General features: G+C 33.0%; 3 protein-coding genes across 7 annotated transcripts; 2 read left to right on the plus strand and 1 right to left on the minus strand.

Moving 5' to 3' along the window:
* The first annotated feature begins 1,024 nt into the window (after window positions 1–1,024).
* On the plus strand, window positions 1,025–6,715 carry ACDO1 (Protein kinase superfamily protein). Of its 3 annotated transcripts, none has more exons than XM_039029543.2 (14): window positions 1,025–1,652; window positions 1,959–2,165; window positions 2,626–2,715; window positions 2,811–2,957; window positions 3,086–3,250; window positions 3,381–3,521; window positions 3,606–3,785; window positions 3,879–4,074; window positions 4,174–4,301; window positions 5,464–5,535; window positions 5,733–5,845; window positions 5,933–6,074; window positions 6,156–6,225; window positions 6,337–6,715. In XM_039029543.2, exons 1-14 carry the CDS (start codon window positions 1,365–1,367, stop codon window positions 6,399–6,401), a joined length of 2,004 nt encoding a protein of 667 aa, XP_038885471.1. In that variant the 5' UTR covers window positions 1,025–1,364; the 3' UTR covers window positions 6,402–6,715. The 3 variants fall into 3 exon arrangements, with proteins under 3 accessions (XP_038885471.1, XP_038885472.1, XP_090169147.1); XM_039029544.2 differs by having other exon boundaries at window positions 1,036–1,676; XM_090313021.1 differs by having other exon boundaries at window positions 1,090–1,636.
* A 1,942-nt stretch (window positions 6,716–8,657) lies between these two features.
* On the minus strand, window positions 8,658–11,522 carry LOC120076613 (E3 ubiquitin-protein ligase, putative (DUF1644)). Of its 3 annotated transcripts, XM_090313390.1 has the most exons (5): window positions 11,388–11,460; window positions 10,721–10,793; window positions 9,411–10,469; window positions 9,076–9,119; window positions 8,658–8,935 (listed from the first exon to the last, which is right to left on the minus strand). In XM_090313390.1, exons 3-4 carry the CDS (start codon window positions 10,256–10,258, stop codon window positions 9,083–9,085), a joined length of 885 nt encoding a protein of 294 aa, XP_090169516.1. In that variant the 5' UTR covers window positions 10,259–10,469; window positions 10,721–10,793; window positions 11,388–11,460; the 3' UTR covers window positions 8,658–8,935; window positions 9,076–9,082. The 3 variants fall into 3 exon arrangements, with proteins under 3 accessions (XP_090169516.1, XP_038886419.1, XP_038886420.1); XM_039030491.2 differs by lacking the exon at window positions 10,721–10,793 and having other exon boundaries at window positions 11,388–11,522; XM_039030492.2 differs by lacking the exon at window positions 10,721–10,793 and having other exon boundaries at window positions 11,330–11,469.
* A 6,192-nt stretch (window positions 11,523–17,714) lies between these two features.
* On the plus strand, window positions 17,715–21,799 carry LOC120076359 (COP9 signalosome complex subunit 5a-like). Its single transcript, XM_039030168.2, has 6 exons — window positions 17,715–18,338; window positions 18,741–19,022; window positions 19,115–19,262; window positions 19,373–19,455; window positions 21,060–21,137; window positions 21,248–21,799. The coding sequence occupies exons 1-6, from the start codon at window positions 17,922–17,924 to the stop codon at window positions 21,335–21,337; spliced, it is 1,098 nt and encodes a 365-aa protein (XP_038886096.1). The 5' UTR covers window positions 17,715–17,921; the 3' UTR covers window positions 21,338–21,799.
* The last annotated feature ends 4,937 nt before the right edge of the window (window positions 21,800–26,736 follow it).

Consider the following 26,736-nt stretch of genomic DNA (forward strand, 5'->3'; position numbering starts at 1 on the left):
TAATAAATTCATATTACCAATAAAAAGGGATTTAATGATTCATATTTTTTTAAAAATATATGGTTTTTCATATTAATTCATAATAATAGAGTAAATCATTATATTAGTATTATTATTAATAAAATTAACTATATATCTCAATTATAAATTTAATTTAAACATATTTATAAAAATTAAATAAATTACCCATATCAACGAAAAATAAAAACAAACAAAATGAAAATATAAAAGGTAAGAGAGAAAGAGAAACAATTGGAAATAAAGAAAACTCATCTATTTGAGTGGTTATAAAAAACCTCCATGGATGGAAATATGAAATACCTTGGAATAAAATATTCTCATTCCAAAGTTAAAAACCTGTATGGTAATAGAATATAATTTTTCATTCTCACCTCTTAACCAAACGGGTTATAAACTTCAAAAAATATCCAATTAATACGAGTATGATATAAAATTAAAGAACTATTAGATGGTCAATTTGTGCACTGATTTAACATACGTTGCAATACTTTACTTTATTATTATAATTTTTTTAATTCACCATATATGAGGTGGGGGTTTAACACTATTTTAAACTTAAGAGTGTAATCTAATTAAACAAAAAGTTCATAATACAAATCGATAAAACTTAAAAAATTTACGATCAAAATACAATTTTAAATAAATTACTTTCTTAGTTTATAAGCTCTTAAATGGTACTTCTTTTACGATATATTTTAAGTGGTATTTACAATGAATAGTACTATTAAATTTAATAATTAATTATATAGCAATATTTTTAAATGATGGTACATATAACCAAATCTATCAATATAATAAATCTTATCATTGATAGACTTTTACATAAATTTTATCGTCGATAAACTCCTATTAATATAATTTATCACTAATGAACTAATGAGAATTGTTGTAAATCTATAAATAAAATTTCAATTGTATCATATTGTCAATGCTTTGGACCGATTGTTATATTTATGATTGTTTCTAATTTTATTTTAAAAAGGTTTATGAGGTAATTTATGACATAATAAAGTTAGGAATTTCCATCTCTCCTTCTGTATTGTCTCTCTCTCCTCCATCCATCCTTTTGGTCCAGAATTTTTCAAATGTGCCGTACACGTAAGCTTCAATCCAGCTCTATCAATGGCTAAACTATTTCTGTGGAGGGGATCAATTAGAAGCTCTCGTAATTATGGGGTTCCCGATTGCCCACATCAAATCGCACGAATCTCAATGAGAAATCATCGACTTTAACTGATTTTTGAAGTTGATCGTTCGCTGTTCCTCTCCGGCGCCAAGCTCAGTAACTCCATTTTTCTTCTCATTCTCTAGATTTTAGGGTTTTGATTTTTCGTTCTTTGGATATGGATTTTGTACTTGCGAATTGCACGCATGCCGTTTCGTTTTCTGCAAAACAACGCAGCTTGAAAGGTAGGAGTTCGCTTGTGCGGGGAAGGAAGCAGAAGGTTTCTGTGATTCGAATTTCTAATTCTGCAGTTGAAGTCTCCCGTAGCAGTGCTGCAGCGAGTGGAAGAAGTGATGGTTCCGGTGAGAAAAAGGACTGGCAAGTGCCGAAATCTAGTACTGCCTTGGAGTTGCTAGATATCGAGCGTGGTGTTTGCATACCATTTCGCAAGTATTCTCCCGAGACAGTACGAATTTTTTAACAGTACTTTGTAAGAACTGAATGTGTTCATTACTTTTGCGTATTCGTGTCTTTCTTGTGAATTAGGCTGGTTTTCAGGATCTTATTCTTTACTGCATGACTGATGTTATTTCGCGCCATTGTTATTATCTCTGTGAAAATCTTGTGGCGTGATATGATGATAACAATTTGTTAGCCTTCTTTTGCAAAATTAGGTTGAAATTCATTAACATTGAATGTTTAGCATATGACGGCGTTGAAAAATAGTACTCAATTAAGCTTGTCATGTGTAAATGTTTGAATCTTATTTTAGGTGAGAAACAAGGTATTGGAATCCAGAGGAGCTGTCTTGTCTCTCATTTCTCGTGGTGTGGAGATAGTTTGGAATCTCGGATTATACTGGTCTATTTTGATGTATGACTACTTTGTCGGAAGGGATGAAGAGGTTGTCCCATTTCGTGCTCAGCAGCTTAGAAAACTCTTGTGTGATTTGGGACCTTCGTTTATTAAAGCTGGGCAGGTATGATGCTTTTAAATTATAGTGTATTTCTTGTCGACTTATGATTGTTTGCCTTTAATTGGTTCTGATCAAAATATCATTATCAATGGTTTTGTTTTGCTGAACGAAGTCTAAATCTGTTTTTATCGTAATTTTCTGCTATCGTGGTCTATCTGTTTCCTCCATTTACAACTTTTGCACCCTCCATAACTCAAGAAAGTGAACAGGATACCCTGAATTTTGTCCACTGAATTGAAAGCCAATATTTTAAGCTCCGTTTGCAGCTTGATCAGGATTTTTCTTACATTCCCCCCCTCCGGAGTATCCATGTTTGAAAAAATTACAAGTTTACTTTGAGTAGCCTATATTTCAGAAGTGGAAGTCCTATTTGTCATGTGTTCTAGAAAAGATATGTGCTCTGTCAAGCATACATGCCTTTTCAACATCTCAGGGCCATCTTGATCTTTCTTCCATTTGACAGGTCCTTGCCAACAGACCCGATATTATTAGAGAAGATTATATGAATGAACTTTGCATTCTTCAAGACGATGTTCCACCTTTTCCTAATGAGGTAGAATGTTGTTTTTAGCAGTTGATAAATTTGAGACATCCTTATACACGATCTTGCACTTTTCTGATAATTTCATGTGGTTTGGTATTGCCTAGGTTGCGTTCAGTATCATAGAAGAAGAACTGGGTCGCCCCCTTGAAGCTGTTTTTAGCAAAATTTCGTCACGGACAATAGCAGCCGCAAGTTTGGGTCAAGTTTACCGAGCTACTCTACGAGACTCTGGCGAGGATGTTGCTATCAAGGTTTTTATGTTTTTTATGTAATTAACATTATTGTTTTCCTCACATTGTCAGGAAGTTCATACATTTTAGACTGTTCATTACTGTTTAGAAGACCTTAGCCTCAGTATTATTATATAATCTGTCTGCAGGTTCAAAGGCCTAAGATCGAGCCAATAATTTACCAGGATCTTTTTCTCTTTCGTACGCTTGCTTCTTTTTTAAATGGCATCAGTCTACAAAAACTTGGGTGTAATGCAGAGCTCATAGTTGATGAATTTGGTGAGAAGCTGTTGGAGGAGCTTGATTATACTTTGGTATGTATCTGAACTGTCCTCTAGCAAAGTCGTTTTGGACCACATTGTATTGAAGCAACCATGAATTGAAAGCATGCTCCTGGAAGGCAAAATTTTTGTCTCACTGTTTAATACTTCTTTTCTAATGCAGGAAGCCCGTAACCTTGAGGACTTTATTGAAAACTTCAAGAATGATCCCACTGTAAAAATTCCTCGTGTTTACAAACAACTTTCTGGTTCACGGGTTTTGGTGATGGAATGGATTGATGGTATCCGCTGCACTGACCCACAGGTTTGATCGTTAATATGGTTTTTCTTGGTACATGATACATTCGGGTACTTCTTGAAGTATTAACAATTTTCTCATACAAACCAGGCTATTAAGGATGCTGGCATTGATGTCGATGGATTTTTAACAGTTGGAGTTAGTGCAGCATTGCGGCAATTGCTAGAATTTGGGTTATTTCATGGCGATCCCCATCCCGGAAACATTTTTGCAATGCGTGATGGACGTATAGCATATGTGGATTTTGGAAATGTTGCTGTCCTCAGTCAGGTAAGTTTTCGTCCTTATGGAAAATTGAATCAAATATATTAATTTCTCCCTTTCTCTCATCTTTTTTGCGGTATTGCTTTTTCTATCCATCAGCAAAATAAACAAATCTTGATCGATGCTGTCGTGCATGCTGTAAATGAGGATTATGCTGAAATGGCAAATGATTTCACTAGGCTCGGATTTCTGGCTCCTGGAACAGATGTTGCTCCTATCATTCCGGCATTAGAAGCAATTTGGCAAAATTCTGCTGGGAAAGGGTTATCTGATTTTAATTTCCGAAGTGTCACTGGTAACTTCCCTAGTATAGAACTTTTAAGTTCAACAAAATACCTATAAATCGAAGAATCACAACATAGAATTGCTATGATATCTGCTTCATGTGTTCCAGGAAAGTTCAATCAATTGGTCTATAATTATCCTATCCGAATACCTGAGAGGTTTTCTCTTGTCATTCGATCTCTACTGACTCAAGAGGGAATTTGTTTTACTCTCAAGCCCAACTTCAAATTTCTTGAGGTGAAGTTATATTTTACATATTTATTAGTTCTATTTCAGGTGCACATGCTAGAAAATTCTTATGGTATTTTTCTTTGTTAGTAAAAGGATGAAAATTTCTACTTCTATGACATTACGTTTCATAGGGATAGGGCTAGTTGATAGGCAAACATCTTATCTCAGTAATGAACTCTGTATATACTATTTAGTAATTGAGTGTTTATGTTGGTTTTACTGGATGAACAATTTTTTTCTTCTTTCAAATTTTCTTTTCTTAAGGGGATTCTCTATCCGTTGGCAAATATCTTTAAACAACTAACGAATAGAAACAAATTCTTGTGTAATGCATCTACTTTTTACTTTGGAGAAAATCGAGGGGATTGAAAATGCTTGGGTATCAAGTGGCTATCAGATTTCACCAGGTTCAGTATTAATACTGCAATCCTTTTAACAGGAAATGAGAATTGTGAATAAAAGGGTGTATTGTTGTCGAGAAATTTATGGTTTTCCCCAATTAGCACGACCGTGTTAACTTTTTCTTTGAGGCCTGACACAGCTACTATGAAAAAAGCATTCTGATAAAGATTGGATTCACGAGGAAAACGTCTAGAGTAGTTCCAACGATTGAATTAAGTGCGCTCTTTCATTTTCTTTCGGTGCGTGGAGGGAGCTCTGAAGCAATTAATTTCATTAGTTGCTTGGTCAACAGTGCACTAGGTTTTGTGAAAGACCCTTAGATGCTCTTCTTTAGAAAGTTGGTGTATGTTTCAGAACATTTGAGTGGTTGAAAGGGTCTTGATGGATTGATAGAATTGAATCTTTCTTTCGTTGCGGGGTGCCTTTACCAAAATACTTGAATACTCTTAAGCTACGGATCATGTCTATAAATATATAGTGCTTAGACATAAGAGAATTAGTTTCTTTTCCACTTCACGAATTTTAATTTGTTGTCTCTATAAGAAAACAGTTATATTAAATTGAAAGCAACGACCTTACTTGAACATGTTCCGTTCTATAGGTTGTAGAACTGTGTTCTGGAGTTCCAAATTGAAAGCAATTATACACTTCTCAACGACACCTTTACTTGCATTGCCTTATCCTTATATACTCCTTTCTCTTGTTAGGGATCTGATCTCAATCCTCGTGTTTACCATACATTTTTCTCTATTTGTTTTCTCAACAGGTTGCATATCCATATGTAGCAAAGCGTCTTTTGACAGATCCAAACCCTGCTTTACGGGAACGCCTCATTCAGGTTTGATCAACACTCCTGCTACCTAAATTATTATAAGACATTTTCTACTTTTTCTCTCCGATGGAGCTATTTTCTACTTTTTCAATTATTGCGCAGAAGTTCCTTTATAGAAACTATTTTCTACTTTTTCTCTCCGATGGAGCTATCAACTATTGCGCAGAAGTTCCTTTATAATCCAAGTTCTTCCTTTCTCTTAGGTTTTATTCAAAGACGGAATGTTCCAATGGAAGCGTCTCGAAAATCTTATAGTGCTTGCTAAAGAGAACGTTGTTAAAATGAGCAGCAACCCAGCGTTGCAGAAGAAGGATCTGTCTGTATCATTACACAGGCAGCTCTAGTATATGTTATTTCCAGCTATATACCATTAACTTGTTTCTTCTTGGACAACCTTTTCCAGGAAAGGTTCAAGACAAGTTGTGAATAAACTTGACCTCAAAGATACGATCAAAGATGGAGCTCGCCTATTTCTCCTCGACGAAGGAATCCGTCGACAGCTGCTTCTTGCTTTAACTGAAGACTCGCAGCTTCACGTTCAAGAGGTCAGTAATCTCCTTCCATTCCCTTCGTGATTTGGTTCTACTGGTTTAGGATGTACTAAAATGCCATATTTTTTTTTATAGCTCGTGGACGTCTACAGATTACTCGAAGATCAGATAGACATACCATCAATGGCTTTGGAAGTAGCCCGAGGTAGACCTTTACAACCATTAATCATTCCAAATCTTCACATTTAGACATCTAACTTATACGTGGTTGAAACTGAACATAACGTTTTTTCCCCACAACTGGGGCTGTCTGCAGATTTTCCAGCAGTCGTTCGGGACCTCATGTTGGCTTGGACCGAATCCGTTCTATCGGACAGATAAAGGATATATATATATAGGATATATATAGGCACGTATAGAAATACAATTTTAATTCATTTAGAAAGCCAGTACCGAACATCTTACATGTAGCTTTCTGCCATTTTACTAAATCTTTGAACAAGAGAACTTGTAAATTACAGGGAGGTAATGTATCTTTTTAGGCATATCATATATATGTATAGCAAACTGTTTTGAGTAGAGAGAGTTTCTTCTATCAGGAACCAAATTTTGCCATTTCTTTTGTAAGGAAAAAGGTGTATTTTTATTGTATAGCGAAATTGAAATGATATAAAATGGTGAATCTGGTTGTGATATTTGATGTACCAGTCAAGCTAGCTCGATCAGGATATTTGATTGGACAGAAGAACAATAGATTGAACAAAGACGAAACAACTGAGAAGGAAAATTTGACATAAATATTGTTTTGAACAAAGGAACTCAAATCAAATCGATACTAGAAACTAAACAAGAGATAGAATTCCATATTAAATAGATGACAAACAATTCCACATTGAATAGATGACAAACAATTCCACATTGAATAGATGACACACCTACAATAAGACGCAAATCGGATTTCTAGTTCCATTCTCTAAGATGAATTAATGACTTGTACAATTCATAAAAGCACACATGAAAGACGAACGAAAAACAATGATTTTGTCATTAAAAATGGCACAATCAATCACTTATAATAATTGTTCAAATTAGTATAAGGTTTATATTATTGCCTCTGAGATCATATGTTGTGATTCTTAACAAAAAAGAAAAGAAAAGAAAAGAAAAAGATGAGTATTGTAGTTATGACGTCAAGCTCATGGGTATACCAGGCCAAAACAAAAACAAGGCAAATGATTGTCCGTTTGTTTCTGCTTCAGGACAATTGAAACACTGTTTTTTAGTAACCAGTAACTACGGCCGACGGCATCACTTATAGGAAGTAAAAGCTCAGAACAACATGATGGAAGTGTCTTTTTCATGTGATTTACCCAATTTGTATTTCTAGGTTGACTTGATCAGAAATTCAGTCCCTGAATTTATTTGCTTTCAAAATTATAAATAAAATTTAGTCCGATGCTTTTATCATGCCATTCAAATTCATATATAATAGATCAATTATCTTTTTTAGTCAAAAGATCTACTAGAGATAAAATTGAAAGGACACTTTTAAAAGTTTACAAACCTCAAAATTCAAGGACTGAATTTATTATTTACTTGTCTTATATACAAATTTGAGTCTAATTCGAGTAAAACTTAATAGAATAAAAGTAAAACTTGTTTGTTAGTCATACTTGAGCTTGTTACCATTTGATTTTCGATTTTTTTATTTTTAAAAACTAAGTTTATAAACATCACCTCAACCTATTAATTCATGTTTTGTTTCCTACTGTCTACTAATGTTGTAAAAATCAAAATCAAAAGGAAAAGGAAAAAAAAAAAAAAAAAAAAAAGAAATTTAACAAAGAATTCAAAATTTTATTCCACGAATGAAATTGGGGAGAAAAGCACCACTTGCAAAAGCTATATGGTAAAAACGAAATTATTATCCTATAGGTCTTGAATTTTTCTTTTTCAGTTTTCAACATCTAGATCCAGCTTAGATCTGAAATATGTTTACATAAAGTGAAAAACCAAATAGAAACAAACTTATCAAAACCTAGTAATTTACGTTAATTTTTTTTATTTAAAAAAATACTTGAATTATAACTTGTCTATTATTAGAGTTTTACATGTGAAAAGACAAGTTTTTAAATTAAATATAAAAGCTACGAATACGTTTTTTTGTCTCTCTCTCTTTTTTCCCCCCACCTGACTATCTTAACGGGGGGAAATAGAAGCAAAAAATCATTACACAGCATTTCGGCCAGTACACCAAACTAGCATCAATTGCATCCATTCTAGTAAGAAAGCATTTCTTTAGAAGTTGACTTGTGTTTAAAGGGCAATATAATAATATCTTTCTCATTATAATTTTAACTTGATTCCCATCTAATCATTAATATCCAATGACACTGACCTCAGGCCACTCCCACATAAAGTGAAAATAACTCTGAACTTTAAAGCTAAACATAAGCCATCATAATAGATTGAAGTTGGGAAAGAAAGCAAAAGAATTTCGGATTCAACATCGGAGTACAGAACAATATGAAAGCAAGAGCAATGTTTTAGAATATCGTACATGATAAGCACGGACTCGACGCCAATCAAGCATGTTGACAACCGTAAGCGGGATTGCAAGAATAAGACAGTGATAAATGAAACAAAGGAACAAAATTTAGATCAGCTGTACACTAACTAAAGCATCAGTTATCATCAGTTTGGCGCCTTTCAATCCATTTTGACAATATAATGAGTAAGCAGAATACATCTTAGGACAACCCCATAAAAGAAACCAAACAAAAATAAAAGAAAGAAAGAAGCCAGCATAATGTAAGAACAAAAAGTTTAAACATTACATAATGTAACATGAATTTGAGTACTTTTCTACGTCTAAATGGTTCGTCTATTTCCTTAACTCCGCCTCATTTTCAACACTGCCATAAATCATAAGAAAACAGGAGAAAATATTTGTGAGACAGGAAGGAGAAGAAAATAGACCATGCTTAAAGATGTCCTGTTGAGTATTAAAACAGAGACAATACAAAAACAGTGCAGCTCATAGGAAAATGCATACCTAGTGGCTAGTTGTCGTAAAAGCGGGAGCGACGTCTCCTGGAACTAGGGATTGGTGAGGAAGATGAATTAATCAAGTTAGAACAAGAAACTCAAATATATCGGTATAATGACATCTAAGCTAAACTGTAAAACTTGTAGAGCTAAGAACTAGATGCAACAAAAAGAAGTCTCATCTAATTCATAAATGTTATAACGGTTCATTTTGTTTAGTTTTCAAGGTTAATTTCAGCCAAAACATGTCAAGAAGTTCCATGAAGCCCCACGAATAACTAGTTAAACAGAGATACTTGAATAGAGCTCAAAGGAGATTTGAAGGGGAATGCATTTTCTCACCTCCTGTGGTTGGAACTACCTCTAGAAGAGACATTTGTACTCACAAGTTCATCGTCAATTTCTTCTACCCCGTACTCCGCAAATTCTACTGAGGCCACAGAACTATCGTCTGAATTTGACAAGTCATTACTCGAACGACGTTGTCCCCTTCTTGTATCACCAATTCTTGACCTCCTTCGATTTCTTGAGTTCCTAAAATTATCGAACACTTGATACAAGATACAAGAGGTCCACCAATTGCCATCATCCCCGGGGAAATCCTCAAACTCGTCTCCACTTTCATCATCTCCATATTCAATCACGTAGTCTCCAAACACCACCCCACGTGGAACTTCTGAGTGAATGGTACTTAAGACATCGATGATTTCAGAGGACTGCTGAAAATTTTCCCAATCAAGTTGTCGAGCTGGATCGATTTTTGAAGGACGAGCATGAGGATGTTCCAACTGAGCATGTTGTTGTAATTCCAAATATGTGCCCATAAATCTACATTGTTCTTCCTCACAATAACGCTTCTTTTCATCCAAATGTATGCGGGCCTCATCAACCACCTTCCATCCACTAACATCTCCTCTACACAAAGGACAACATAATTTGCAATCATCTTCTGGTGCAACTGGTTCTGTGTTTAGTGGAGAAACTACATCAGACGTTGATGGGGGAGTAGTGTTATGTGCATTTTTAAAACGATCGAGACAATTCGAGTGTAAATGGTCCGTGTCACACACAAAGGGGCGGCATCCTTTGTTATATGATGCACATTGCAGAAGTACAGCATTATGGGGAAAATCCAAGCATATCGAACAAATCACATCATCCCAATTAGAACCAAACTGATTACTATCCATGAAAGAGATGGGAAGTTTAGCTCACTTTCATAGAAAAACTCAGTGAACGAGTAGGAACTATGAGCACCTCAGTTGAATCTAAAATATTAATCAAAGAACCAGAATCTAATCACTGATCAACCAGGCCCAAAATGATACTGTGCGAAGACAAAATAATACACCGAACACATTTAGAAGGCTAATCCTTGAACCATCATAATTATCTGCACATCTGGACATAACAACAAAACTTGAATTAGGTAACAATCACTAAATGAGATTCCGGATAAGAATCATGCAACCAAGAATTTTAATTCTACACTCTCGGTACGAAAACTTCAAATGAACCAAACTTTCCAAAATTACGGAACATAAATTCTTACAAATAGCAACACGACTTTCTACTTTGATTTCCCCAAAAACGTGATCCTTTATATTCCCTAGAACTCCTTATCCAAAATTATACCGAACGTAAATTCTTACTAATAACTTCTGCTTAGATTTCTCGATTAACAAGATCTTTCATCTTCCTTTCAACTCTTCATGTTCTACACCACTGGAATAAGAGTAAAGACCCAACCAGCAATCAGATTCCAAATTTCCATTTGTTCCATTCAGTCCAAGTCTTTAGCAGACAAAAATCCAGGCAGAAACCACTGATTTTATCACATACCCATCTTCTAAAAAGAATAATATCAAATGACATTTATATTTGATCTTAACAGAGAAACAGAGAAAGAAAGTTAAAAGAATCCAAAAGTCAAGACTGTATAATATCATGGCCACCTACCAAGGTTGAAAAGGCCATCTCAACAAAATCATAGTCAATGGCTGAGAAAAAAACAAGCAAAAACAAAAACCCGGTCCAAAAATGATTTGTTCAATGGGATTACTCAATCACCAACAAACCTATTGGTTCGCAAACTCGACAATTAAAAGCAAAATGGTTTTCTGAAGATCAGTACAAGAAATTTGGCGACGAAGTCAAAGAAACAAACACACACAAATTACCAAGCGAAAACATAAGAACAAAGAATCAAAGAACAATAAGTTCAGATAAAGCAAGAACAACACAAATCCAATCCAAATCACCTGAAAAAAAGAGCAAAATTTCTCAAAAAAACATGGAAAACCCAGATGGAGATGAGACCTGAAAAAAGAGAGGCGGAGACTTTTCACGCAAGAGAAGAGAGTATCTGCAACTTGAGCCTGGAAAAAGGGTGCGAGTAGTCAGAAGGGTGGGGAGGCATGTTCCTCTTTATATATTTCTTTTTCTTTTTTAACCAATTAAATTTATTAATTAATAATTATTTTAAATGACAATCGACTCATTTCAGTATATTTGAAAATAATCTATTAAAATATTAATTTCATTCCTAAATTTTGAAATTCCTTCCCACTTTGATTTTTATACTTTTAAATGTTTAATTTTAATTATTATATGTTCGATATTTAAGGATAAATTATAAAAATACCTTTAAAATATTGTAATAGTTGTAATTATATTCTCAAAGCTTCAATTGTGTGAAAGTTAAAGATTTTTGTAGAAGTGTTAAAATTAAACTCTCAAACTTACACAATAGTAGAAATTATAGTAACTGTATGAATTTGACGGTTCATTTTTTTTTATCATCTAAGATCCAATTTTTATAACAATTATAAATTTAAGTGTCTAATTTTAATAAGAGTTTAATTTTTACCGTTGAAAGTTTGAATTGTAATTACATGTATCATCCGCTTAATAGTTTTTACAAATTACCCTAGATTTAATATATACTGATTATTTATTGTTGATCCATTCTTTTAAAAAAATATCCATATTGTATTTGCATGTATGAAAATTATTACATTATCATTATTATTTAACTAGTTTTAAAAAATAGCTTTAATGGAGTAATTTTAAAATTTATTAAAAATATAATAACTAAAATTAAATGAAATGGAAAATATTAAAATAATATTTTAACATAAAAAATATTATTTGAGAGAAAAAATAAATTTGCCGTTCCAATGCAGAGTCCGTATTGCTTTCAGACAATCGCTATTGCGAGCTGACGTGGATAGTTGTCATTATTGTAGAGAGTTTGTTTTGTTTATTTATTTATTTTTTTTATCTTTCATGATTTCTTGTGGACTCAAATTAATTTTCTTTTTATAAATAAAATAATCGGAGAATAAAGCGACACCGTCGTAACCTTTATTATTAAATAAATAAAATCTGACGTCTCAATATTTTGCAAGAAATATAGAATAATATTATTATTCAGTTATTTGTCTATGTTTTATATTTAATGAAGAGAGCTGTGTTTCAAAAAAAAAAAAAGAAAGAAAGAAATCAATGAAGAGAGCTTTGTTGAGAGAAGAGAGAAGAGAGCTTTGCAGTAAGACGCAAAACGTATTCTCATTCACCCTACGCTTTCCTAAAGTAATTAAATTAGACTATCGGTTAGTTTTTCATAACTATTTTTCATTTACGTCACCTCATCGTAATAAAAATTAGTGTAATCTAATGAAATTTATTTGATTCATCAATTATAAAAAATAACAAATATAATTAGTTTTTTATCGCATTTACTTAAAATTATAAATTTTCTCACATTTATTGTTGTTGTTAGGGTCATAGTAAATATATCGAAATTCATACTTTTTCCTCTAGAACAATAATAATAATAACAATAATGGTAATCGTAACGATAATGATAATGATAAACATAATTTTCAGACCCAATTGGATTTAGCACGCTCCACGCATTAATAGGTTTGCATTTTTTATTACAAATTTGGAAGTGGACCCCTATCAGATGCAAAATACAAGTGAATAAAACCAAAGGTAATCAAATGGGTCAACTTTTCACATTATTATTGATTTATTATTTTTTTACTAGAGTAAACGTGGCCTATTATTATTGATTTATTATTTTTTCACTAGAGTAAACGTGGCCTTACTTCTATTTAAAATTCTTAAATAAAAGTTTACTTGATCTAAAATTCTAATAAAGTAGCAAACACAAAAAAAGGAGTTAGTATTTGGATTCATCCCTTATCACACTCATTTCCATGCATTTTATTCAATCATAAAGTAAATATATATATATATATATATAAAAAGAGAGATATAGGTAATAATTTGTGAATGGAAACTTGAATGACCAATATAAAAATGGGTGCAGTTCGGGATGCATCTAATTAATATTAAAAAATCCATAAAGAAGAGAAAAACAAATGAAAAGAAAAGATGTGAAAATCAATCACATTAATAGAGTTAATACTATCCACTTGAATGTCTTTGGTCCATGGAATTGGGAAGTCAGCATTGGAAAGTAGGAGTATTGAACTCCACTCCTTGTTTGGTCCAAGGAGTAGATGAGTCTCACTACTAAAAAAACATTAATTTTATATCTTATCAACTTCTTACATTATGGACTAAAATTTCACAATTTCCTATACTTCAGTACTTCTTATTCTTCGCTATTTTATTCCTCACCTCAAATATCCCCTTTGATATCAACATTTATCCCTACATTACATTATTTTTGTCGTTAAGAGGTTGTCTTCCTAGTTCCTCTACAAGCATGAAAAATCGTGCATTATTCAATTTTTTTTTTAAAAAAAAAAATATGAACAAAGGTTCTAAATTGAAAAAGAGTTTAAAACAAGCCTTTTGAAAAGCATGCATTAATTGTTTGAGAATGAATTTTAATAGAGAGTTTAAATTGAATAGATGGAAATTTAGAATTTTAACTGTCATAATTATACATGTACATGGTTAAGACTATATTTCATGTACAGTACCTTTTACAATGTAAAATAATTAAATCGTGACTGTGATTTTTAAAAATGAAAATTTGGGTTTGTTCTCTTATAAAATTGTAGAAGTTTTATGTTTATGGAAGAAGTATTTGAATTCACACGTTAATTCAAGTAAATTTATTTATAAAAAAAACCAAGAGTTTTATTTTTTTAATTTTCAAAATTTGTTTTAGATTTTAAAAATATTTGTTAGGTAGATAAGAAAAATAAATAAGTTTATAGGGACAAATAATAATTACAATCTATATTTTTAAAAGCAAAAAATCGAAATAGTTATCCAATTTAATATAATTTAAGTTATTCCTTTTAATAAATCTGTGATTTTAATTTTTCTATTGTATTATAATATTTATGATTCATTTGCATGTGGAACTCCATTGCTCAATATCCAATTGGATAAACAAAAAGGTACAATTTCTAAAAGCAAAACTTACATTATATGAAATGTCCTTTATGACCCTAACCAAATTAACACATATCACATCATCATAATTCGTAACTCATATTGTACTTCTAATAATTGAAAATTGGTCAATTGGTAAAAACGAGTGATGTGAAACTATGTAAAGCAGTTTATAAATTGACCAATTTTCAATTATATATATATATATAGCTTTTTCAATTTTAGTTTGTGCATTTATGAACAAATAATAAACATTCGAAAATATACAAATTAAAATTTAACAATTTTTAATGTAGAATAATTAATATATTCGTAAATAAGTTTGTTTATTTTTATATATTTGAAAAACAATTCAAAATCAATGAGTAATAAATAAATTCAACAAGTTATTAAGACATTTGAACTAAATGAAAAGAAAAAGGTTTCTTTTTAAGTGAAGGAAAAAACATAAACTAACTGATTAAGAGCCGGTCTGAGCCTTATTTTTATTGTTGTACAAATACAAATTTTAGTTATATTCTTAATGTTTTGATGACGATTTTAGTTTTAGTTTTCTTTTTTAATTTATTAATTATAGGTTTACGATGGATAAATAAACATTTAATCAAGTTTTAAAAACAAATCATACATTTTCAAAAACTAACTTTTAATTTTAAAAACATGGCTTAGTTTTTGAAAACTGAAAAGACCATAGAAAACAAAACATAAAAATTTATAGATGAAAGTAGTATTTATAAGTTTAATTTTCAAAAACCAATTTGTTATCCCATGAAAATAAATATTTAAATTTGTTCAATTTTAAACTCTAAACTTTAAAGATGGTATTTTAGTTTCCAAAATTATCAAGATATTAGTTTCAAGCCAAAATGAGTTTAACTCAACAATAATTGACATGATCTTTCTCTCTAGAGGTTGAAGGTTCAATCTCTCGTCCCATAGTTGTCATAATAAAAAAAATATTTTTTAATTTCGATTGAAGAACTAAATAAACAATTATTTTTTAAAAAAATAAAAGAAATAAGACCCCGTTCGGTAATCATTTCGGTCTCGTTTGGTAACCATTTGTTTTTTTATTTTTATTTTTGAAAATTAAGCATATTTCATCTACATTTCTTACAATAATTTGTATATCTCTTAAATACAATTGTTGAATTCTTAGACAAATTCCAAAATAAAAACAACTTTTTGAAAATTACTTTTTTCAATTATCAGAATTTAACTTGTTTTTTATATCATTGGTGAAAAGTAGATAACAAATAAATAAATTTAGAGGTGGAAATAGTGTTTCATAGGCTTAATTTTCAAAAATAAAAACAAAAAACGAAATGATTACCAAACGGAATCTTCATTTCTTGTTTTTGGTTTTTGAAAATTAAGTTTATAAACATTACTTCCATCTCCAAATTTCTTCATTTTTTATTTTATTTTTATCAAGGATTTAAAAAAACAAGCCTAATTTTGAAAATTAAAAAAGAAGTAACTTTTAAAAATTTGTTTTTGTTTTTTATACTTGGCTAAAAATTGAACCATTGTACTTACAAGAAATATGCAAATTATTATAAGAAATGGGGATGAAATATATTTAATTTTTAAAAACAAAAAATGAAAGTCCGATTTGATCACTATTTGATTTTTTATTTTTGAAAATCAAATCTATGAGACTACTTTCATTTTCAAATTTCTTTATTTGATATTTTCTTTTTACTAAATTAATACAGGTTCAATGTCCCACATGCAATCAAATGAAGGTATTTTCCATCTACATCTTTATTTGGTAGACAATATACAAAATGAAAAAGAACACAGAAGACAAAATAAAACATGTGGGACATAGAAAACTTTCAACATAACACAAAGAAATAATAATAAAATGGGCAAAATGAATAGAAAACTTAAAAGATTATTGTGGTAGTTATGAAAAAAGAAAAGAAATGAAATAGAATAATAATAAATAAAAAAAAACATGTCAACCACAAAACTTAACCATGAGTGCTTATCATATCTATTTTATTTTATTATTATTTTTTTGCACCTAATTCAAAATCATTTTTAAATAAATATTCATACTTAAAAGAAAAACAAGGGGTAATTAAAAAGGATGAAGCATGCTCTTCTTTATTAGCCTTTATTTTTTTCACCACCAAATTGAACAAGCATGCTTCGTTATAAAGGCAGGAACTAAATGCTCTTTTTTGTCATGGACTACACATTCTTGCTTTTACTAACATCAAAATCTAAATTATTTTAAGAAAATGATGACGTGGGTTTCAATTTTAAATTTAACACATAAGCACTTTTTACTTAACAAAAGTGTTTTTTTCTTGATCAAATTAAATTATTTGATTTATATTTATTAATTCGTGGCAAATTGATTATAGCTCAATCGATTAAAGTATCATTAATATTTAAGCTGATTTGATTTTTCATCCACGTTTATAATGTTGTACTTTGAAAAATAATAATGATATTGAAACATGTAATGCCTAGTTATATGTCTAAATCCTTATTTAAGTCTTATATTTTCATATTTATTATATAAAAAAAATGAATGGAATTATTCCAACCTTCAACTAAAAAAAAGGGACAGTACAAACCAATCTATATATATATATTACAAATTAAATGTTAGTTTTGTCTATATACTCTTAATTTTAGTTTATTTTAGCTTTTGAACATTTAAAGTGTTCATTTTTTTTAGTGAATAATTTAATATGTTCATTTTGGTTCACATACTTTCAATTTTTGTTCATTTTAATCTTTAAATCTCAAAATTTAAATTTTAGTCCTCATACTTTTAAAAAATATATTTTTGAAGATTATTTGCAAAATTTTAATAAAATTATATATATACCGTAGAAACCTTTAACACTAATTTGTAGTTATGTTTTAAAAAAAATAGTAAATAAGGTTTCATGTTAAAATTTCATTTGTAAATTGAGATAGACATTAATGAATGGACCAAAGATATTTTTGAAAAATATGATTCAAGAAGATATTTTAAAGGTAATTAATTTAAAATAAATAAAATTTTTCTTATATATATATGTATCGAGAGAGTTGAAAAGGTAAATTGGGTTAGATTTTTTTTTTTTTTTTTTAAAACAATAGCTCATTTGTAAAAAATAGAAAAATTTAGTCTATATTTATTTAGCTATATGTAGAAAACCCTTTCATAGTTAAAAATGGGCCGGCCTACATGAGCCCAACAACTATCTGGGTCGAGCCGAAACCTAATGGGCCATGATGCCCATTCAAGTTCATGTGTTTTGGCGGTGTGAGGAGAAAATCTAATTTCCTTGGTCACTGTAGATTGGGGGAATTCCACTCGCTTCTCCTTCAACACTGCCATTGAAGAAACCCCAAATTTCTTCCACAGAAATCAGGAAAAAAGTATCGAGGAATCTGAATTCAGACGAAAATTGGGAGCATTTTTCTTCATCTTTTTATCGTTCGTCTTACATTTCGAGACGAATGGAGCCGTTTCCGTCATCATCACAAATAGCTCAGAAAACCTGGGAGCTTGAGAACAATATCATCTCCGTCGATACTCCTCCGACCACCTCCAAAGCTTCAGATTCTGCCTCCGATGCGATATTCTACTACGACGAGGCCGCACAAGCCAAGTTCCAGCAGGAAAAGCCGTGGCAAAATGATCCTCATTACTTCAAGCGTGTGAAGATCTCTGCGCTCGCGCTTCTTAAAATGGTGGTCCATGCACGCTCCGGCGGAACTATAGAGGTCATGGGACTTATGCAGGGGAAGACTGATGGAGACGCTATTATAGTCATGGATGCCTTTGCTTTGCCCGTCGAAGGTACCGAGACTAGGGTTAATGCCCAGGCTGATGCGTACGAGTATATGGTTGATTATTCTCAGACGAATAAGCAGGTTTTTCTTATATTCTCTTTGAATTCGTCGTTTCTGATCGCTTTTTTCTTCCTAATTAGTTGAAAATATATTTCTATGATTTGGTTCGACAAGTTTCATATACGCACGTATGTTATGTATGAGAGTCTGGGTTTATTTGGCATTGTTGAGCGTTTCATTGAAGGAGTATATACTGAAGTTGAATGCATTTTGTCGTTTATCCTTATGTTTGTTTTTGATGTGCAGATATCTAATTTCGTTAAATTTCTCACATCATAGATCCAATGCTGACGGTTTTTGAATTTCTCGAGTTTCTTTAGAATTGATAAATTTCCTACATATGTAGTAGTGAAGTGATGTCGTCTATCTGTGAATTCCTTACAAGCTTCGTAGTCTTTATATTATGGTTCTCTTATGACTTAGGCGGGGAGGTTGGAGAACGTTGTAGGATGGTACCATTCTCATCCAGGTTACGGATGCTGGCTTTCGGGTATTGATGTTTCCACACAAATGTTAAACCAACAATTTCAGGAGCCATTTCTGGCCGTTGTAATTGATCCTACAAGAACTGTTTCTGCTGGGAAGGTTGAGATTGGGGCTTTCAGGACCTACCCTGAAGGATATAAGCCACCAGATGAGCCTGTTTCTGAGTATCAGACCATCCCACTGAATAAGATTGAAGACTTTGGTGTGCATTGTAAACAGGTTTCTTCCCTTGATCTTTCATCTTCTTAGATTTCCTTAGTTTATTTTTCATTGGGTACACGCTTTTCTTAAACTTCTACATGTTATTGCAGTATTATGCGCTTGATATCACTTATTTCAAGTCTTCACTTGACTGCCACCTCTTGGATTTACTTTGGAACAAGTACTGGGTTAATACTCTTTCTTCTTCTCCTCTCTTGGGTAATGGAGATTATGTTGCTGGGCAAATTTCAGATTTAGGTATCATTGTCTTCATCACAACACATTCAATTTAATATTTCGACTCAAATCATTAGATGTGATCTGAATTTTATATAATTCTTTTTAGTTGTTTATTTTGTGCTTTGCAGCTGAAAAACTTGAGCAGGTGGAGAATCAGTTGGCTCACTCCCGCTTTGGGCCATTGATAGCTCCTTCTCAGAGGAAGAAGGAGGTATTTTATGTCATTTCTCTTATTCTTTCTTCTTCTATGTATACGTAGAAGCATACACAGCTCTCTATGGTACATGCATCCATCTATTTCCTAAGCTATAAAAGATGATCTATTGTAATTTGTTCTATAGGATAAACTATGCATATTTTGTATCCGATCTTTTAGGCTATAAACCACATATTACAGTAACTGAGGGTGGGGAGAGAACAATTCGAGACCTTTTGATACTGATTCTGAGTGTTCATATTGGATATTTTAAAGTTTAATTTTACTTCTCAGAAATTATTCCCTTAGATAGATGCACTCTTCGCTACTTGGCTATTTTGTACTGTGGTTGGCCTTTTTATTCATTTGTTGTCCTAGGTATCGAGCATAGATTAATATCTATATTAGCAGCAGTTTTGCTTTGAATTTGAAATACCTGTTATTTCTTTAGACTTTTAGTTCAACCACATGTGGGTGAGGATTTGAATAGTTGCCTTTTGGTCGAGGATATAATGCCTCAACAAATTGAGCTCTGTGTGTGTGTGTTTGTGAATATAAAGAATAAATAACTGATTCTTGCGACAGTTATGATATCAATTGGTTATATTAAAATACTTAACTCAGGCCCAAATTGGCATAGCCTGTTATTTCTTTAGACTTTTAGTTCAACATGTGGGATGTAATGCCTCAACCAATTGAGAGTTATGTTGGGGTTAGCCAAGTAGAGATAACCAATTGATATCATAACTGTTGTAAGAATCAGTTATTTATTTATTTATTTATTATTATTATTATTATTTTGATAAGAAACATTTTATTGATTAATGAAATATGGGAAATCCAAAAAGTCGGAAGGCTATTACAAGAAGCATCTCCAATTGGAGACTATATAAGATAAGTTGAAATGATTAAAAGCGTGCTTATCCTTTATTCTTTATATTCCCAAACACACCCACATACTAGAAACCAACCTCCATTTAAGAATAAAACTACAGAAAGGAGGCCATGAAAAGAAAAGGCAAAAAAAAAAAAAAAAAAGGGAAAAAAAGAAAAAGAACCAAACAAAAGAAGCCACCAAGAAAGGAAATTGTTGTTTTGTCTTTTTAGGTCTGACACAAAGATTTCGATTAACCAAGTTTTTCTTGGTTGGACACATTACTCCATTCACCAGTTTTATGCATCCTATTCTCTTCTTTTAGAAGTAGGTCCTTTTATCCCCTGCGTTGGAAATTATGCAGAGCAAATTGTTGTGTTACTGGTTTGTATTGGTGATGCTAGTTGCTAGCACATCCATGTGTACTTTACGATTTATGTTTATATTATCCTTTTGTTGGTACTAAATGTATGTCCTGTTTTGGCAGTGTCGAATTAACTTTGACATGTTCTTCTGTTATGTGGTTAACAAGAATTCTCTCCTTTTAAATTCAACTCTCACAAGACTTTTGGAACAAAAAAGATAAAATGAAATTGTACTTCTTTAAATTTGTTAATGGCAATGCACAACACACTCCCTCTAAGTAAGCTAGTTGCTCTACGCAAGATTCATTTTGACACCCAAATGAACTCTTGTTCGTTCATATACAAGCATTATGTTTTGTAATTTGATCCTCCATTTGCAGGAAGATTCCCAACTTGCTAAGATCACTCGTGACAGTGCAAAGATAACGGTGGAGCAGGTTCATGGTTTGATGTCACAGGTTACTCGCGTTACCCTCCATTCTTAGTCTGCATGTTCATTTCACAAAAGAGCATCTCAAAGTTGCACATTATTCTCTAACCGCAGTTTTGGTACCTTTTTCTTGCTTAGGTTATTAAGGACATCCTTTTCAACTCAGTGCGACAATCCAACAAATCCCGGCCCGAGCCATCCGGTCCGGAACCAATGGTGGAAAGCTGATGTTCCAAGCTTTTGCAAGTCCAGGAGCTGATGAAATTATAACATCCTGATGCTCAATGTCTTCCTACGCCACAGCAATTAGTAAGAGAAAGATGCAGATGCTTGTGTTCTTTGCTGGGGCATGTTTGTTTGATATTTGCGCTCTTTGTGCAGCCATTTACAGAGTACTGAGATTCTTCTTTGGGTTGCCTTAGCTTAAGAGCTTTTAACGGACGGAATACTTCTTACTATAGTTTTTTCTTTTGTTAACCGTAGACCAGGCAGTTCAATTCACTTCTCTGCTTCTTATTGTTGAAATTTAATCATCTAGTGCCGAGCCTCTGCGGGCTGCAGTTTTTTTTTTTTAGTCCATGTAAACTTAGCCACTAACTGCAAAATCTCATACCATTAACAGGTATCTGCTCACAATTGGGTTATTAGAAAAATCAGCGGTAAAGTAAAGAAAATTGCTTTATTATTAAACTGCGTACAAAATTTCAACAGTGAATTGAATGCATCTATGAAACAAAATTGCGTTTTTATTTGAAATCTTATCAATTTTTAACCAAACATACAAAAGTTAGCAAGATGATAAAATTTAAAATTTAGTTCTTCAAAGTTATTGTTATTATTTTTAATAAGATACTTCATGAATATATTTTCACAATAAATAAAATAGATCTTCATAGATATTAAATTGTTTAGAAAAAAAGAGAAAAGAACTCAATAGGAAATAATTTTAAGATTTATAAAAAAAGTTTAAATTTAAACAATTAAAATACACGAGCTAAAATAGACAAAGCAAGGTTTAAAATACAATGATAAAAGAAATAACATTTTAACCCAATATAATTTATAAATGTTGGGAATGCGACCAAAGTCCCACATTGGTTAGATAAGAGTAGGATCGTGGGTATATAAGTGAGAATGACTATCTTCATTGGTATGAGACCTTTTTGTGGTGAAACAAAAAACAAACAAAGCTAGGAGGGTTATCATAAGGGTAAATCCAAAGCATGAACGATTACAAGGATGTGCGCAGCTTGAATTTAACTGATTACCTTCCTAGACAAACCAACAGGATCGATTCCAGAATCGGTCCAATGCTCACTTGCTCCATGTCCTTCATTCTTTGTAGTGTTGCAACGCTGATGTTTTTGCCCTCAAGCGTTGGTGATACAACTTCGGAGCGTCACGACGCTTGGAGTAGCGTTGCAACGCTGGGTCAATCCTCGTTCCCTCAGTAGCAATGATGCTCGATGGCTGATCATACTTGGTGGAACTCGATGGTATTTTGGTCTTTTCAACTCCTTTGAAGTCCGGATGTTCAAATTAACTCCAAATTACTTCATATTAATCCAGTTCTTCACCAAATGATTAATTCAACATCTTGATTGTTCGGTATCTACAAAATAGGAAAATAAACACATAAAATCTATTAACGAGCCCAAATTAAGCTAGAAACAATAACTCTTTTTTAGAACAATAACTCTTTTTTAGAGCTAACATTGATAGTTTATTTCGTGGGTTTTTCTCCAACTAGCGAGTTTTCTAGCTTTTTTGGATTTCTCTGCTTCAAGGTAAGATTTTTTCTATTCTTTGTTGATTATTGCATATATTTGTCGAATGGTTGAAAGATATCTATATGGATTCTTTCCTGTTTTGAATGGGTTGGAGGATTTGGGCATTTTGATATTGAATATATGAATGAAATTGTTGGGATTTTTTTATATGCAGGTGAATTTTTGTGTGGTTGTTAAGAGTTTGGAGTGTTTTTTTGGGTAAGGGTTGAGAAGGGGTTGTGAGAGTTTGCCTAGGAACCAAATTTTGTGAGCTTACCTTTTTGTGGAAATCATTTCCATGGGTCCTAGGAGAGTAGGAAGAAGGGAAGCTAGTTTTGGTGGGCATGGGCTACACCAAGATCCAGTTTTCGAGCACCCTAGGTTTAGCTCTCAAGAGGCCCTAGATAGATACCACCACGTAGTGCCTTCTAGAAAGATTGTCCCAGAGAGAGCCTTATCCCTAGAGGCCGACTTTTACCCACATATCACTATTGCTATAGAGCAAAGGGGGTGGGAGCCTTTGGCAACCCGTCCTGGCAAGGCGGTTGTCCCACTAGTTAGAGAGTTCTATGCCAACATCGACGAAGGTAGGGACTATTCATTGGTGAGAAGCATTAGGGTTCCCTTTTCATCGTCTCACATCAATGAAGTCTACAGTTTACGTGACTTCAACGATGAATACAATGGGTTCTGTTCTCAGCAGTTCTCCAAGGAGGAGGTGATAGAGGCCTTATGTGGTCTAGGATTTCAATAGGCCAGGTTAAAAGGGGTGGCTGTGAGATTCAAGGGACGGATATGTCCATCACTGGCCAAATCTGGCATGCCTTTGTATATTCTAGATTCATGCCAATTCTCTAGCTCAAAGACGTCATGAAGGATCGGGCTAAACTCCTGTACTGTATAGTCCAAGGATTGTCCATCAACGTCGGTCGAGTCATTAAGGCTTTGATCCGTCATTGTGAACGGTGTTTATCACTGGTAGCTTAGGACACCTTAACTTGATTACTGAGCTGTGTTGTAGGTCTAGGGTGGAGATTTCTGACGATGAAGAGAGGATGAGGGGTCAAGCTGCCATCTATAGGTCTTCAGTTTCTGCCTTCCGTGGGCGAGGTGCGAAAGGGCATAGATCCGATGATGAAGGGGAATACGAGGATGTCCCAGCGGCAGAGAAGCTTCCTGATGCTGGTCCCCAGGGCTAGTATGCGATTCTGGTGGCTGAGGAATCTTACGAGGAGAAGGCCTTGAGGATAGCCACTGAAGCACTGAGTCGCGAGGCGAATGGAAAGAATGTTGAACTTCATTTCTAATGAGAACCACCTCTATTAAGACATCATCAGATTCTAGAGCGGTCTTTAGAGAGACCCAGACTCTCTTGACTCTGGCTAAGGCTAGTTTTCTTTTCCCTTCCTATTTTATTTTGCCCTTGATTTTTATTTTTATTTTTATTTTTACTTTTATTTTCTTTTTCATTTTTTGTTATCTTTAGTTTTAATTTTTCTTTCTTTTAGTTTTGCTAATTTTTTTGTTTTGTAGGTTGTCTTTTGTAGTTTTTCTTTCGTTTTTCTCTTTTTGTAGGCCTTTCCAGAGCCTAATCAAGCAAAGAGGCACCACCACCATCCCGTGCGCGCATCATTTTTAGGGGAGGTTTTCTGTTCCATTGTCTTTATTTTTATTGAGCTTTATTTAAAATACATTGGAGACAATGTATTACTTTAAGTTGGGGGTGGGGTACCTGTTGGGTAGTTTTTATATTAGCTTGGGGTCTTTGAGTGCTATGCTCGGACAATGTGTGTGCTTGATTGCCTTGTTAGCTTTTTGCTCTGTTGTTATCACGATAATTTATGACGCACTCTTCTTGTGATGAAATTTGCATGAAAGAACGTTAGGAATGCATGATCATGATTTTTAGCCCAAACTAAAAAAAAATTCTTGTCTCTTGCATCTTTAAATCATTGCTTTTGCGAAATTAGTGTCTTGCATGCTTAGAATTGGGTTAGTTGGTTTATACTTCCGTTGTCACCCCGAAAGGTCCACCTTTGACTTAAGAGTAACCATACTTGTTTTAAAGCAAAACTTGACAAAGTACATAAAATAGGGCCTACTATGAGCTAAAAAAAGGGAGAAAAGAAAAAGAAAGAAACAAATTAGTTGCAATTCTGAAAAAAAAAAGGAAAAATTCATGAAAAAGATAGGCATTTGTTGACGTGCTTGCAAAAAAATAGTGTGTGTGTGTGCATGGATGAGGTGAAAAGAGCTACCTCCGCCGTGTCTAGTCAGGGCCCATAAGAAAAGAGTGTTAGGTTTCCGGTGATGGAGTGTGAAAGCTAGCCCTCTAGATAAAATAATTGCCCTTTTATGTTTTTTGTGTGTGTGTTTGGGCACCCTTGTCTTAGTGTTGCTTTTTTTTTGCAAGTGTGGTATGTCTGAGGTCGATAATCGAACAAAAGTAGAGGAAAACAGGAGGAGGACATTTTAAAGCTCTTTCGAGCTATGCAAGCTTAACTAGCAAAACTCTAGGTCCACTCATGCATGAATAGATTAAGAACAATTCTTAAACTTCTGGTTCATTGATTGATCATAATTGAATTTCGTTCTTGATTTCAAATTTCATTCCATTTGACTGTTGAAACTGGAGTAACAACATTGAGAATTAAGCTAGCATATTTTTTATTGATTTATATTCTATTTTGTGTGTTTCTACCTTGCTCGAGATGAACAAGAATTAAGTTGGAGGTGTTTGATAGCTATGAAAAAGAGCTATTATTCCTCGTTTAATTCAGGCTCGTTATCGAATTTTACGTGTTTATTTCCCTATTTTGTAGGTACCGAGCAACCAAAAGGTAGAATCGAAAATTTAAAGATGATTTGGGTTAATTTGAAGCAATTTGGAGGTGATTTGAGTATCTAAGCTTCAAAGGAGTCAAAAAGGCCAAAATTCCCTTATTTCAGCGTCGCAACGCTTGTGGATTGGTTTGTCCTGATGCTCGTCCAACGCTGTAAGACAAAATGGGTAGCGTTGCAACATTACCCATCAACGTTGCAACGCTACGAGCTTTGACGGACGCGCGCGCACACAAGTGAGCGTCAGGGCAGCGTTGGACTTCTTCACCCTGACGCTCTTGATCAGCTGTCTCAACGTTGCAACGCTAGTTCTAGCGTTGCGAAACTGTCCCGTTTTCTATAAATAATCTCCTTCAATTTTAGGTTAATTCATGCTGAAAATTGTATTGAATCTCAATGGAGGTCGATGAGAGGTCGAACTCTTCCTTTTCCTTTATGTTTTCAGTATAATTAGGTTAGTTTTTCATTTATTTTGGATGATGAACGTGTATTTGGACGCATCTCATTGGTTTGTCTATAAATCGATGAGGTAATTCTTTATCTAGTTCTTGGATCAAACAATTTGTGTAATTCAATGAGTTTTTTTGTCTAGCTTTGTGTTTTTAATTTAGAATTGTGTTTTCTTTGAATCTTGCTTGATTTCGATTTTCTCTTATGTGTTGGATTGACACCCCTATCATAATTGCATATCCCCGCTAGTTAAATTCAAGCTCTCACATATCCTTGTAATCGTCCATGCTTTGAGTTTACCTTTTGTAGCATCGATTAAATGAGCATGCTTAGGTGTATAGGCTGACCAAGAATCTTTGCATCGCATATTTAATCCAGATTCAAAGAATAAATTGATTATTTGAAAAATGATTTTCTTGACACTTAATCAACATAGTTGAATTCTAAATCTTAATGCATGTGTTTCTAGTTCTTTATGGCCGCTAAAGACCCAATTGCATCTAGAAGCATGTAGTTTAGTTAGGGCACGGTCTTTCCAACCTTAATTACGAATTAGGACGCTTGATT

This window comes from Benincasa hispida, chromosome 4, assembly GCF_027475165.1.
Source record: "Benincasa hispida cultivar pf3 chromosome 4, pf3_genome.v1.1, whole genome shotgun sequence".
NCBI classification, from domain to species: domain Eukaryota; kingdom Viridiplantae; phylum Streptophyta; class Magnoliopsida; order Cucurbitales; family Cucurbitaceae; genus Benincasa; species Benincasa hispida.

Bases quoted from the DNA above. Each gene is read 5' to 3' on its own strand.
- LOC120076359 (XM_039030168.2), top strand. From the start codon at position 17,922: ATGGAGCCGTTTCCGTCATCATCACAAATAGCTCAGAAAACCTGGGAG. The intron at 18,339-18,740 runs GTTTTTCTTATA...CTTATGACTTAG, and splicing joins ATTCTCAGACGAATAAGCAG to GCGGGGAGGTTGGAGAACGT. The intron at 19,023-19,114 runs GTTTCTTCCCTT...ATGTTATTGCAG, and splicing joins TTGGTGTGCATTGTAAACAG to TATTATGCGCTTGATATCAC.
- LOC120076613 (XM_039030491.2), bottom strand. From the start codon at position 10,258: ATGGATAGTAATCAGTTTGGTTCTAATTGGGATGATGTGATTTGTTCG. The intron at 9,120-9,410 runs GTGAGAAAATGC...ACCAATCCCTAG, and splicing joins GGTAGTTCCAACCACAGGAG to TTCCAGGAGACGTCGCTCCC.
- ACDO1 (XM_039029543.2), top strand. From the start codon at position 1,365: ATGGATTTTGTACTTGCGAATTGCACGCATGCCGTTTCGTTTTCTGCA. The intron at 3,251-3,380 runs GTATGTATCTGA...TTTCTAATGCAG, and splicing joins AGGAGCTTGATTATACTTTG to GAAGCCCGTAACCTTGAGGA. The intron at 3,786-3,878 runs GTAAGTTTTCGT...TCTATCCATCAG, and splicing joins ATGTTGCTGTCCTCAGTCAG to CAAAATAAACAAATCTTGAT.